This window comes from Xiphophorus couchianus, chromosome 22 (assembly GCF_001444195.1).
Source record: "Xiphophorus couchianus chromosome 22, X_couchianus-1.0, whole genome shotgun sequence".
In the NCBI taxonomy this organism is placed as follows: domain Eukaryota; kingdom Metazoa; phylum Chordata; class Actinopteri; order Cyprinodontiformes; family Poeciliidae; genus Xiphophorus; species Xiphophorus couchianus.
The window spans coordinates 14,196,487-14,210,843 of NC_040249.1; the positions used below are offsets into that span (position 1 = coordinate 14,196,487).

Here is a 14,357-nt window from a genome sequence, read left to right on the forward strand (position 1 = left end):
TGCATTCTCTCGGTTTATATTAGGTGTGTGTCAATTCTTTAACTGGCATAGCTCCACTGTGGCTCATTACTTAAATGTTTAGCAGGAGGCAATCTTAAATACTGTGCTATTCAAACAGTAAATGGCTGTTCTAACTGGCTCGAATGGAACAACAGCTCTCAGTTCTAAGGGCTGGAACCCAGGCCAAGCTGAGCTGTGCCCAGCCCTGCAGTGGAAAAAAAAAAAAGAAGAGACATTTGGGTGGGTGAACGACATGAACCAGTTCTTTAGCAAGTTTGACCATCACCATCCCTCCCCCTTAGCCATCATCCATCACCCCCTTCAATCCCACAACAGAATGTTTGGGGAAAAAATAGTCAGGTCAAAGTTCAAAAGACACCAAGTTCGGAATACAAGCTTAATCTATGCACTCCATATGCATCAGCAGACAATCCACCATCAGGACCCAAAGAAGACATAAATGTGGAACATAAAAGTTTGTGGTAATATGTTTACTTTTTACAATATGTGTTTGTCAGAGTCTTATAATTGGGACGCTGTCCAGAGATTGGCCCTTTATCATTGGGCCAAGAATTCCTCGTTATTCGGATGTGCTGACTTAGGCTGCAGTTTCTAATAAAATCTTTGATGTTCAACTAAACTCCAGACTGCAGAGACTTATTCCTGAAGCGTGTCCACACCAGCATACTGAAGACACTAAAAGACTAAACAACAGGGTACTGAATGCTGCTTGTCCAGGAACCTGAACAGGCTAGGACCACTCCTGATGTGGATTTTGTCAAAGTACCAGTGAAAACGTTGAAAACATTACTCAGCAATCATAAGAAGAGTTTGATTTCTCTCACACAAAAACACATTTTCTGTTGATTATTGAAAAAAATAGAAAATATTTAGACATGGCACTTTTTAACCCTTTTACTGGCATGAGGACACATGTTGAGGTGAGAGTTAAGGGGAATAAACAAAATTTCAAAAAACAGATAACTTCAATTTAATATTTGGATTTTTATTTCTTTTTCTGCACAATCTCTTGAGAAACAAACGTCTTGGTTGAATGAAAACATTTTCAAATCTAAACCTCCCAGTTTTCTGAACATATTTTTAACAATTCCCACACTGCTGAGTGTTGCTGTTTGCATTATCTATTAGTATTTAAGTATTTAAGAAAGCACCATTTAAGTAGTGCTTTCACTGACCATCTGTGCTGGTCAAGCTAATAATTGTCTAATCCTCATCAGCATTGCATTGCTCAATGCATCTCTACTCAAAATCAACTAATCAACCTGTGAAAACATTGATTAAGCCACATTGAGTGGAATTTGTAGGTGTTACAACTTTTTAGGTTATTTTTGTGGATGTTATTTGTATGTAACATTTGTAACCGTTTTGTTTTATGCTGCTGCCTATTATTGCCAGGTCTTCTTTAAAACATCTAATTTCAAGGAAGACCTGGCAATGACAGGCGGAAGGGTAATCTCATTGGTGACTAACTGGATTCCTGCTTACTCTGTTTTGATGTCACCTGATCCGTCATCAACAAACATTAGTCGGTAGATTACAGATCTGTATCGTAGGCCAAATTAAAATTGTTACTAACATATACCATATATATCGTTTTCTTAGCAAGAACACAAGAAACCAAATCTCCCATTTGAAAAAGAGAAATCTTTTGGTGGTTGAGCCTATCCCCTGTAAGGTTTAACAGATCAAGTCTAAGGAAGCAACAGGAAGCCCACTCAATGTTCCAAGGTTAGGTTCACTGTTATAACCTCTCTATACGTACATTGAATGTCAAGCCGCTGGTGACAATATGGTTCATTGTAAAAAGCTAAGTGTTGTTTGTTTCGTTTGTTGTTGTTGTTTTGACCAGGAACCCTATGCACTACACACACTCCCCTAACTTCTTCATTTTCAGGATTCTCTTCTATGTGGTTTGCCACTCCCCGCTGGGTCTCCTCATTAGGAGGAAAACGGAACAGCTGTGCCGGTCAGAAAAGATGACTTTAGCCTCCTGGTCACAGTCTCAGCACAGTCATTGTTCGCAAGAACAAAATCTTCCTATACAATCTCTCCATGATCAAAAGATGACTGTTGCACCTATACTTTCTTTTTATTTCATTCAGCAAACTTTGGTTTTTGCCCTCCAGGTTCACATAGTGTACCTTTGTAGACAAAACTCATTCCCATTGTGACTGTGTTGTGCAAAAATCCTTTAATGTTAGTCCCACTAGAAACCTCCAAAAGATTGCCTTTTAGAACCTGTAGAACTGATGAACACTAAATTGCCAAATCAACAAAAAGTGAAAGTTTCACACGACATTTGTCGTGTGAAACTTGCACAGCTTGCACAGTGAGAAGGAAAGAGGAGATAAGCATTAGCCTCCATTATCTTTTTCTCTCAGGTTACGGAACTGCCTTGCACAGCAAGACAAACCAAAGTTTGCCTTGCTGCCTTGCTGTGCACTGCCTTGCTGTGCAAGCAAGGCAGTGCATTAGCATTAGCCTTTTACCTAAAATAAGTCATTATCTATTTTTCTTACTTATTAGCCATGTTTAGTATACTGAATGGAGTAAGTCAATTACAGACAACATGCTAGTGATGCCCCACATGCTACTGACAGCATTCATGCCAACATTAGCATTTTGGCTAATTTTAGCTTATGCATTGCATTAATTTTAACATACTGAATGGTGCAAGTCCATGTTAGTCAACATTCTTGTGATTCTCCACATGCTACTTTGTAATTTCTTAGCTAAGGTTAGCATTGATGCTCATTTTTAGCATCAGAACGCTGGGTCCAAACCGACGGGCATACTTTGGCAGGGCCCGGTTAAATTTCTTCAGGAATTTTCTAGTTTAGAAAATACAGTTTCCTTTCTTGCTGATAGATACATACATGAGCTTTGATCCACTCATCTGATTGTTTGAAAACAACCTATGATAAATGAAGTAGAAAGATGGTTCAGTCAATCACATGCGATAAGTTTATATGTAGTGTATTTTTTCTCTACATATAGTTGTAGTGTATTTTTTCTCTACGTATAGTCTCTACATATAGTCTCTACATATGTTGGTGGTAGTTTTGAGCACCAACCTATATTAATTCTAATACAGTTTATCTATAATAAAAATCTAGTTTAATTTCTGAAGGCAATAGGATTCCACCAATCTATCATTACATTAGCCTATTTGGTATGTTCACTACTCTAGCTAGCTGCCATTACTGCCTGAATAGCCAGCTCAACATTTGTCTAAATGCATATTGATAATTAGGTTTGCTTATAAATCAAACATTGGACTTATAGTGTCACACAGGTGTCATAGCTGCAAGGTATACCACTAACAAGGTCTTTGGATGAAAAGATACTTAGGCTATTTCTTCACACAAATACTCTTATACACAGGCATACAAAATAGATACTGATTTAGTTCTCTTGCTGCTGTTTCTTTTCTGATTTTTTAAATATTTTAAGCGGTTCTATGTTCATAAAAAATCATTTTTACCATGAAATCTAGTGGTGCACCAATTAAATCAGCCCTGACTTCCTTAATTGTGGGAGATCAGTGATTGACCAATACTTGAGAAAAAAATCTTATCAGCTGATCTTATCTACCTCTGGAGAAGAGGTAGATAAGTCCCATCCACCAGGCCATGAATGACTGCAGTTAACAATAGTCACCCCACTGTTTTCAACGCAGCAACTTTCTTGCTAAATTTAGCAATACGGACAAAAAAAAAATTATGTTGGCCAAAATCGGAATCAGCAGGTCAGGCTTTTTTAAGACTGGCGATCAGTCAGAAAATTGCTATCGGTGCACCCCCAATAAAATCAATCTTGAGTGGAAATTATTATACTACAAAATTCATTACAAATAATTGTCTTTATTTAAAATGACAAAAATAGCATGTGAACAGAAAGATAATAGGTGTCATTCTTGACACACAAAAGAAAGCATGTAGTAGTATTGCTGACAGTACCTATGGAGTGTCTTATCCTGTGTAACACCAGGAGCAAAAACAACTCTAAATGTTTAAGTAAAAGTATTAGGCATGTGAAAATATCTATATATCTAATATATCTAATATATAACAGCAGGTGTTCAAACTTCAGGATCAGGTAGAAGATCCTGATTAATATATCAGATTGGATCTATTGTGTAAAATTTGATGAAGCTTGAGAGTCCTCCAAATGTGATTTTGGAAACATTTTTGGTTTTCAAGAGAACACACTACAGGTGACTGTGACTCAGTTTGAAGAGTCGATATCGTGTTATCCAAATGTTGTGGGCTTGATCCCAGCTTCCCCCTGCCACTTGTCAATCTGCCACCTAGTAAGACTAGAAAGGTTCTACACAATTTCAGTCCTTGTGTTAAATCCCACAGGTATATGGTAAGTGGACAGAAATTAAATTTCATTGTAGTGAAAAAATAATATGCATTGGTTTCTGTTGCCACAGTTGGCCTGCAGTTCAAAGATTAATACATTAAAATTAGAGGAGCAACTGCACTTCCATAGAATCAAATTTAAATTCCAGTTAACTGATGTACGCCATATATTATCATCAATATCAGCAAATATTTTATGTTATACTGAAGTAATTCTCACGAATTTAAATTGTGCAAACCAACCAATATATACTGATGTCAAGCTAGCCTGTATGAAATTTCCATGCTATCCTTGTTGTTTTTTTTCTCGTAGCTCACATTTACCTCATAGTCCAGAGACATATACATGTAAAATCAATCAGAATTGCTAAATTGACCACTAATATGACCTTGAGTGTATGTGATGTTCTGGCTCTGCAAAAGCACTGTGATAAACAGGGGTCATATTAAAAGTCTGTTTTTCCTTTTGTCCAAAGACAGCAAGGTTGAGCTTTAAGCCTCCATGGCCCTAAAGAAGATGAAGCAGGTACGGATGAATGAATTTTGAAACAGCTCTGTAGTTCACACACCTGCAGGCTATCTTTGACCACCAACTACAGTAACATTGCTTTTGAACTTGGTTAACAGTCAAGGTCCATAATAAGTGTAATAAGTGTCCATTAAAAACTAATCTTTTTACATTTCAGTGTTCTTTAGTGCACATTCACCAGAAGCTATACAAAACAATAAATGAACCAAATAAAAGTCAAATAACCTTGAAAACATTCATGTCCGATGGTCATCTACAGAATGTGACATACAATTTGCCTTCAGCATTAAAGTTGGAGACATATGCAGATTTTTCAAAAATCTAATTAGACATACTGTGAAGCCAACACAATTTTCTTGACTTATAGCCTATGCTCAATGGTAAATAACAACTCAAGTCACAAGTTGTATAATAGCTCTGTGACTGTTATGTAGGTTGGATTTATGGTGAATAATAAGGAAGAGTAGTGAGTCACAGTCGCTTGTGTGAAGAGAAAACGACCAAGCCCACGCAAAGCTCTTGTTGTAATGTATGCAGCCAGTTCCCAATTTCCTATTCCTCTCTAAGGAACCTTTCTGAAACTAACCCAGCTGCTCTATTTATATCTGGCAACATCTCTTTCATCTCTGTGCAGAGAGAGAGCCATTAGTTACAGCGCAACCTCATAGCACCCTAACCTGTATGATGAGAAGTTAGCAAGTGAAACAAAAAATCAATTTCTATGATATAAATGTCTGATAAAATCTAACAGAATTAGAATTTTCACTTTCAATGCAAGCAAGTGAAATCTACATGCAACCAGATGTTTGTTAAATACAAGTAGATTTGTGTACAGGAATGCTCACCCACCTGATAAGTTTAAAAGAGCAAACACCAATATGTTATTAATGTTAGTATGTCAAATAATTTTGGATAAAACAATTTTACACTGAATAAATTGTATTTTTTAAATTATAAGCTGTGCTTTTAAATATTTATCATCACAATCATTTATTTTAAGGAACTCTGAACATCATGTTTACTGATGTTACTATGTTTGTTTTTTTTATAAAACCAAATTTCTTAAGTTTGTGGATGAGATGCTCTGTTTAGTCATTTGGGTTGGGATGGTGAGAAGCAGCAGTACCCCTGGCAACCCCACAAGGGATAAGTGTGGTGGTTGATAGATGGATAATCAAAATGTTAACCCAAGTCATGACCTTTAATGGCAATTTTACTAAATGGTAAAGAAATCCATGCAATCCTCTGAATTTAAAGAGAGTTTAATTAAAAATAAATAAATAAATACTCACTTAGTAGTGTGGCAGTTAGCAAATAAAAAAGTTGGGCTATCCTTAGCTTACTTAATACAGGAAAATAGTTTCATTAGACAGTGAGGATGTTTTTTAACTTATCAAACTTACAAAGTTCTATATACCAGATATAATCCTGTAAATTCTGCAAACATACAATATATGTGTAATGTAATGCCATTCACTCATCAAAGAAAAAGAAAAAAAAAACATTTCTGCATATTTCTGATAAAATATTACAGAGTTTAGTGCACATAAATATTACAGAGTAGCTTACCCAAAGCCTGCAAACCTGGAGCAGAAATGCAATTATTTTCCAAGAAAATCATCATCCGTCTGACCCAGAAGTAGGCATTTTCTTACGTTCTATTTTCATGGTTTGGCTTAAGTATCTGACATGCACAGGTGGTCTCAGACCACCAGGGCATGTTCTCTCTCAGACTTTCTCTTTGTTCTTTCTCAGACTTTCTCTTCTTCTATGACTGTTCAAGATAGTAACTTAAAATTAGTTTGAAAATCGTTTATGTAAACTTCAGCAACAGAGAGAAAAAGAGACGGGAAGAGAGAAAGACACAGACAGAGAAAAAATACTTGATAAAAGTTAAACCTCTAATAAGCTAAAGTAATATTTTCAACATTCATTTCCTATTTTTTAAATTGCTTCAGAATGGCTAAACCGCATTGCAGGACATACCCCCCCAAAAATCAGAATAGACAGTTATTTTACAATCAGTATAATACAGTTTTATCCCCTTTAAGTTCTGCACTTTCTGATCTACCTTATGCCAGGTATTTAACTCTGACAACACATCTGTGCCGTACAAGTATATGCCGTACCAACATATATTTGTTGGTATGGCAGTGATGCGGCATCCATTGGGTGTGGGAGAAAAGCAAAAGAGCAAGCAGCTGCTGGGCTCTCTAGAATTGCTTTAATATCTGTTAATAAAGCAACTTTTTATAGAAATAATAATGTAATTCAGATGGAAGGTAAACAAAACATATATGCTACTTTTTCTTTGCAACTACGATTGAGCTTTGTAACAGCTATTTAAATTCTTTATGTAGAAATTACTAAAAATGGGGGGAAATGATAGAAACGAAACTATGAGGCTACTGCAAAGTGTTCACTCACCAGCTGGGCATCTGCAAGAGGCTGTTCCATTGGAGCGTGTCAGGCAGGTGGAACTGTGCAGACAGGGGTTGTAGAGGGAGTCGCAGGGGTCATAAGGCAGGTCACACAAGAGGCCAGTGAAGAAGGGGGAACAGGTGCAGGAGAACTCCCCAGGTATGTCTGACTGTGTGCACTGAGCTCCATTTAGACAGGGTCCAGAATCACACTCATTCACATCCTGTGCACAGTCCACACCTGTCCAGCCCGGTGAACAAAAACACCTTGAATACAAGCAACATGAGAAATGTAGAAGTAATTTAATAACACTAATAAAACAATTCCTAAATAAATTACATACAAGTAAGGGTGTTTTCTAAGTAGTTCAGTAAATTTAGTACGTACATGATCTTACAATGTTCCCTCGTCAAAAGCATAACTAAAGTGTTGCCTTTACTCTTTCATGATTGTTTGAGAAATCCTTTAATCTCCCGTGGCAACCGTTCAACTGTGCAAGATGTCTCGGTGGACCAAGCACCGCCTTCAATCTTGCTTGCATAGTGTCAACATTCAATTTTTTTTATTTTTATTTCTATGTGTTTGACGTCATTAGAAAGCGTACAATCCACACTTTCAGAATCTGTAAATAACTCAAAACATCCTGGGGAGACTTGTTTCTTGTCATGGTCAGTTATATATATATATATATATATATATATATATATATATAAACTTAAAATGAATAACATAATACAATAAGGCAAAAATTGCAAGAAATATTGTGCACTCATTAAAAATTGCATACTTTGATCCAAAGAAATTTACAACTGAGCAGGATAATTTAAAAATTTTACAAAATGTGCATATTTATGCATAAAAACAACAAAAGTGTGATGTGCTTTTATATTCATCTTCTTTTTAGTCTCACATCCAAAACAAACTTCCATGCAACTATTTGCCCTTAGAAGCATTCTAATGAGTAAGTGAAGCAAGTTCCCCTGAAAGTCGTGTGTCCAGTTTTACACAAGGGAACACAACAAGCATAAGGAAAATGCTCTCTGATCAGATGAGACCAAAATCGCACTGTTTGGCTAATGTGAAAAGTGCTACATGTGGAAGAAAACAATCACTGTCCGTCAACTTGCATTTATCATCACTATGGTCAAACGACTTGAGAATAGGCCAAAGGTTTGATAAGGCGTTGATTTGGAGAGTGTTGTAGACAATAACTGTTATTCTATATGCCAAACATTTTTATTTTTATTTGTGAAAAATGTTGAACTTTGAATCCTTCCACTTGAAAATGAAGCATATTTTTACTATATCACTGTAAGTTCCAATAAAATACATCCACAGAAACAATACGACTGCACAAGAGTAAAAAGTGTGAAAATATGCCCATGGACTATTTGTAATTTTTTTTTTTTTTGCGAAAAAGAATACATCCAAGTTTGTCATTGTAAAATTACAATAAAATTAAAATGTTCAAATGGATATTAATACTTTGTATACTATTGTAGAGTATCATGCGGTGTTTTACATTCTACACATATGCCACATTCTCTTGCATAAAAGTATAATGTCATGCACCATCCGCTGGTACTTCTGTCCTGCATCTTTGTGTAAGACAGTGTGGGAAATTTGCAGGTTAATTGCACTGCTGGTGAGAGAAGCTTTTAATTCTGGATGGCTGAATGTAGGACACCAAAGGTGAGAGTGCTGAGTGGGGATTAAAAGGAAATGCTTACATGCTTAACATAGACAGAGGGACATGGGACAGAGAATGAGAATACCTGCATGTCTGTGTGTGGGTGTGTGTGAATCTGAAGTACTTGCTCTAAAGCCAGGTGGATATTTCACTTAATGACAGCAAGCGCTACACAGTTGGCAACGATTCCTCATTGCATTCCTGTCCAACCCCCAACTTTTCCACCTGAAGCACTTTTACGTGTCCCCAGTGAGACTGGGGCATAAGCCGAAGCTGCATCACTGGCTCTCTTCTTCGATGAGTCCCAGATCCCCTGAAACCTTTTCATGCTGTGAGCCATTGATTGTCTCATTTGTTTTACTTGCCATCTGCAATTCATTATCCCCACTGTCAGTGGAAGGACATATTGCTGTCTCTAAACAGCTTCTTTTTATGCATTTATTAAATATCTGATGCGACCTGTGAGGACAGTGCCCTCGAGCCAAACAGCACAACCTACTTGTAGCCATCAAGAAGGTCTGTGCAGGTGGCGTTGTTTTTACAAGGCAGCGACAAACATTCATCAATTTCTTGTTGGCAGTATTTCCCCTCCCATCCGGACTGACACACACAGTCATAGCTCTGCAACAGAAAAATTGCAGACACTACTAGATAAACAGAGGGAAATTTTGACACATCTGCACTTGGTATTGAAAGTGTTTAAGCTAAAGATAGGTACAAATTGCAAAGTCACATCTTGAATGGGATTCATAAGCAACAAGAAGCTGTTAATTAGATTGTTATGTAACAGATATTACATCCCACTAATTTCTTGAGCAAGACAGAGAAGATGGAATTCTTAAAACATTTGAAAACATTATGAATAAAAAACCCTGCAGAATAAAACTTCCTACTCATGAACAAATATTCTTTCCTGCGGAAATCTGTTTAAACTCAAAGAGTCATGGTAGTCTTACATTTTCCTATTACCACTATGCAGATGTATTCCTCCTACTCTCCACCCTACGGACATTATGAAAGCCTGTTCCTCAGTGCCATTCAAAATACACAATATAAGCTTTTATACGCATGCGGTGTTACAACTGTGCTTTCTGACAGGGAAATGTTGTTAATAGCAAATAAAAAAATAACCTCCTTAAATGTATGTATGCATTAGCATTTTTGGAGATTTTGTGTCATAAATTCTTCTATTCTTCAGTTCTTCTATTTAAAACTTGTGGATTTGAATCAACATGTGAGATTTAAGTGACAAGAACAGGAGATCTTGTCACTTAGCCATTGTTGCGTTATGAGTTATGATGATAAATTACATTACGGCGGATAAATGTTTTGTGACCATTGCTTTCTGATGTGAAAGGTTAATTGAAATACCTCTTTACAATATAAGGGACAGCAGTGAAGGGTTGATGTGAATCCTAATATGTCAACATACTGTTGAATTTTCTAAAGAAACTTTTGGCCTAATGCAAGATAATCATTGTTTCATGCAACAGAGGGAAGCCTTTAGACTTTGTGTGTTATAATTTGTACAATATAGGTTAAAAAGGCAGAGAGGGAAAATGCCGTCATCTTGTGATAAATTAGATACCACCAGGAGACTCCAATTCCTTACCCCTGGCAAAAGAACATAATCTCATTTTTGCTGCTAAGTCACCTTCAGGGACTGCAATTCTCCAAAATAAGCAAAAGCTCCACAGGACGAGGTGTTCACAGAGACAAATAGCTGTACTGTAAACAAGAAGAGCTTCCGAAAACCATCCCTTTTTGAATAATGAGATAATGAAAATTATTCCCAACATTAGGATTAAAAACACATTGACTAAGATGCCATTCTATTCTCTAGATCATGTTCAGTTGTACCTAAAAGGAGTTTTAGGGAATTCCAGTTAAAGTTAGAAAAGAAGCAACAGTAAGATTTTTCTTTGTTTTTGGAAAATGTTCCACAAGTGGCAAATAGGATTTGTCCTCAATTTACCAATAAATTTAACAAGCTCTTCTTGGGTTTTAAGAAAAGCTTCTTCTTAAAACCCAAATGTTCTTAAGCTAAAATCTGTCGAAGCTTTTTAAGTGTCTGCTTGGTATACCTTGTAAATCTCCTCAATAAATCCAGAAAGAGCCTTGCTTACAATACTCTCTAGGCTATAGTAGATATATTACTTTAATAGCTTTTTCTGTCACACTTTTTTCATTACAGGCACATTTTCATTGATATATTTGGTTGCAACACTGTGAACAGTCACATTTCATGGCTTGTCTTTCTTGTGGAGGGTGCCAGCGACTGGCTGCAGGACAACTGTGAAGTCCTCCCATGACATGCAACCCATAATACAATGCAACATTTTTCACTTAACAACCCTTCCTTTTAATTACTTTTAATTAACTGCTATAGACACTGAAAAATCACTTTGCGTAATGAACTGAAATAATATATTGCTTTGAATTGAATCATAATTAATTTTTTTTAATAATGCTCTAATGAATTGAAATAAAGCTGCGTACACTGGCCAAGCTAAAAGTTTACTCGGTTTCAATAGGATAACCAGACTGAATACTTTACACTGCAAAAGAACCATAAAAATGTAACAAGCATTTCTCCCAGTAAATATAACGCAACTATCCCTCTGTTAACAAATACTGCTGATAATATGTATACCTAATGAACATGATCCAGTTTGAAGCTTTAAAAAAAAAAACATTATATTTGCAAAACAAAACCCCACTCACCTGATGGAGATCCTTACAGATAGAGTTGGGACTGCACAAACTGTTCACGCAGTCATCAATGTCTTCCTCACATCTCAGCCCAGCATAACCAGGACTACAAAGGCAGTAAAACCCATCTACAACTAGAAGAAAGATAGTAGCACAATTATAGGACCTTGCATTATAAAAATAATTCATTGCTCTGTGGGTACTAAATCTCAACAAAGGTAAGTGCTGATTATTAGCATAAAGCATAATGACCATTGGGAACTATATTTTTTTTCCTATGAATATGACCTTTAAATAAACACCTTCTGCAGCATCAGTAAAGCCTTTGTTGGAAAAGCTTCTTGAACATTAGTCTGATCGGTTTTGCCATTATGAGCATCTTCAAATCAACATTTCTACAGAAGCCATACATTCTTCATTGCTGTCTCATGTGAGATTCTACATTTTCTTCTCAACAAAAAAAAAAGTCTTTTAAAGAAGCACACTCAACATGTATGCAGAGCACAACATGAGAGGGAAAGTAGATAAACAGAAAAGGACAGCTCAAATCCTTATGGTTTTCTTTATCCAAATGCTATAAATATGCCAGTTTTTTCCATTAAAATTTAGAATCTCCCACATCTAATAATGCATTCCTCCCTCTTCTTAATTATTAATGACGTTAAAGAGAGATGCCTCACTCTGTTTCTCCTGCACAACATGGGTACAGGCAGCCAGTGACAGAGGTAATTGCAGTTCTTACAAGAGTAAATTTATTACTTCCCCAGTGAGGGTCCCAGGATTCTTCATTATCCCAAAGATTTACCACGTAATCTATGCTGTCACTCTGTCTTTTTGCGTGTAGATGCTATTACTCTCATTAAATGCTTTAAGTCCTGGGTGGCAGCAGCATTACTCATCTCAGCCACTGTGGCTATGCAATGCTGTCCCTGGTGGCTGGCTGTTGCCGAGCACCGGCCAGTAGGACGTAGAGGCCCTTGCTCTCTAACCTGAAGTGACCTGGTTATGCTCGGGATTGGTCAACAAAGCCGGCTGATGTCTGCGGTAGCACTGGGGGGAACAGACTGTGATCCTTAGATAGTAATCAACTGCAATTAAATCTCTTTTTACAGAACAAGTAAGATGAAACTGTAGCAAGATTTCAGGACACATTAAAGGCTAGATGGTAAAATCGCTATGCTGCAGAACTGTTTTTCACTGATCATGTCCTACTCAGAAAATGTAATAACAAAGGAATTATCTTATCTTTCTAATACATAGAAAAGAAAGTTATTAAATTATAGAACAATCCTTGGTCAGTGGGAAATAATTCATACCTTTTATTACTATAATTCATGATTTATAGTTTGCATCATTTTTATCACTATGACCAATTAGTTTTTAAATTACATATGCTTGAGATGACACATAAAGAGTGAAATCAAATTAGGCTTACAAATTATGTCATTTATCATCTATAAGTTACATTATGCCACAACATTTGCACACATTTCTGTATAAAGTCATATTGAGGAACCAGTAAGGTGCGCTCCATAAAGCAATGTGTGGGACTCTCATGCCTAACATCAGATTTATTCCCAACTAATTCCTATTAGCTGTGAGTGTGACCCTACAAAAGCATCAGTTTTAAAAGTGGGTCAAATTAGTATCACAATTCAGGAGAAAAAGAAAAAGCAAGACAGACAGACAGACACCAGTGAGCACAGATTTAAATCCATATGTAACCACTCCATTTTAATATGTTCAGGATATTTAAAGGGAGGCAACAATGGTGTCAAACGGAGGGCAATTTCTAATGGGTTATGAATATGAGATAGCGGAAATGTGTTATTTATGTTAATAATGTCTAAACTGACATTAATAACATAAATAACAAACATGTTATGTGCTAAAAATATAAATGTGACTGACTGAAAATAAAAAAAAAAATAAGGAACACACACTACTTTTTATCTGAATTAATATAACCTTGCCTTCTATCATTAGATTTCGATTCCCAACTATATATGCACAGCTTTCCACAATTTTGCATCATTGGTAACATGGATATGTAGAATATGTATTAAATTGTCAAAAGTCAAAAAGTGTATTTCTAAAGCAATACATTGTGAGCTAGCTAAAAATATTTCTGTTCTGTGACAGCTTCAGGAGACTATAATACTCAGAAAGACACCCAAGTGACTTCTTGGAGTGCCTCGCAGCCTTCTGTTACTGTGTAGCCACACACTTCAGTCAAGAATCAAAAATTGAATAATCTAGCCTGGGAATTTCTGTCTTCCAAAGACAAAGTCTTGTTAATTTTTTTGTGTTGGGAATATTATGAAATAGTTGGCTGATGCAATGAGCAGAAATTTTGTAAGGGTCTGATCTGCTGATACAGATTTTAGTCAAAAGACAATACAAAAAAGAAATCTAAAATAAGAGTTCCAGGTTACACACCTCTCTCTGCATCACTGGAATTCTCTGAATCTAAACATACAGTAAAATCCTGCAGGTTGCAGGACAGAGGTTTCTGTCCAAACAAAACCCAAGCGCATGTTAAAAATTTAAATGATTGCAGGAGGGATGCTTTAAACTGTAATTACCATCTTACACAAATGAACAGCAAGACTGTTAC

The 14,357-nt window shown here is 36.3% G+C and overlaps 1 protein-coding gene across 3 annotated transcripts in view; it reads right to left on the reverse strand.

Annotated features, from left to right (window-relative positions):
- The window catches only part of eys (eyes shut homolog), a 180,253-nt gene that overhangs the window by 102,929 nt on the left and 62,967 nt on the right, over positions 1-14,357 (reverse strand). For all 3 annotated transcript variants that reach the window (XM_028007727.1, XM_028007726.1, XM_028007728.1), the window contains 3 exons: positions 11,753-11,874; positions 9,528-9,649; positions 7,345-7,604 (listed from right to left, as the gene is read on the reverse strand). In XM_028007727.1, coding sequence (XP_027863528.1) covers positions 7,345-7,604; positions 9,528-9,649; positions 11,753-11,874 — 504 coding nt within the window. The remainder of the gene's footprint in view (positions 1-7,344; positions 7,605-9,527; positions 9,650-11,752; positions 11,875-14,357) is intronic.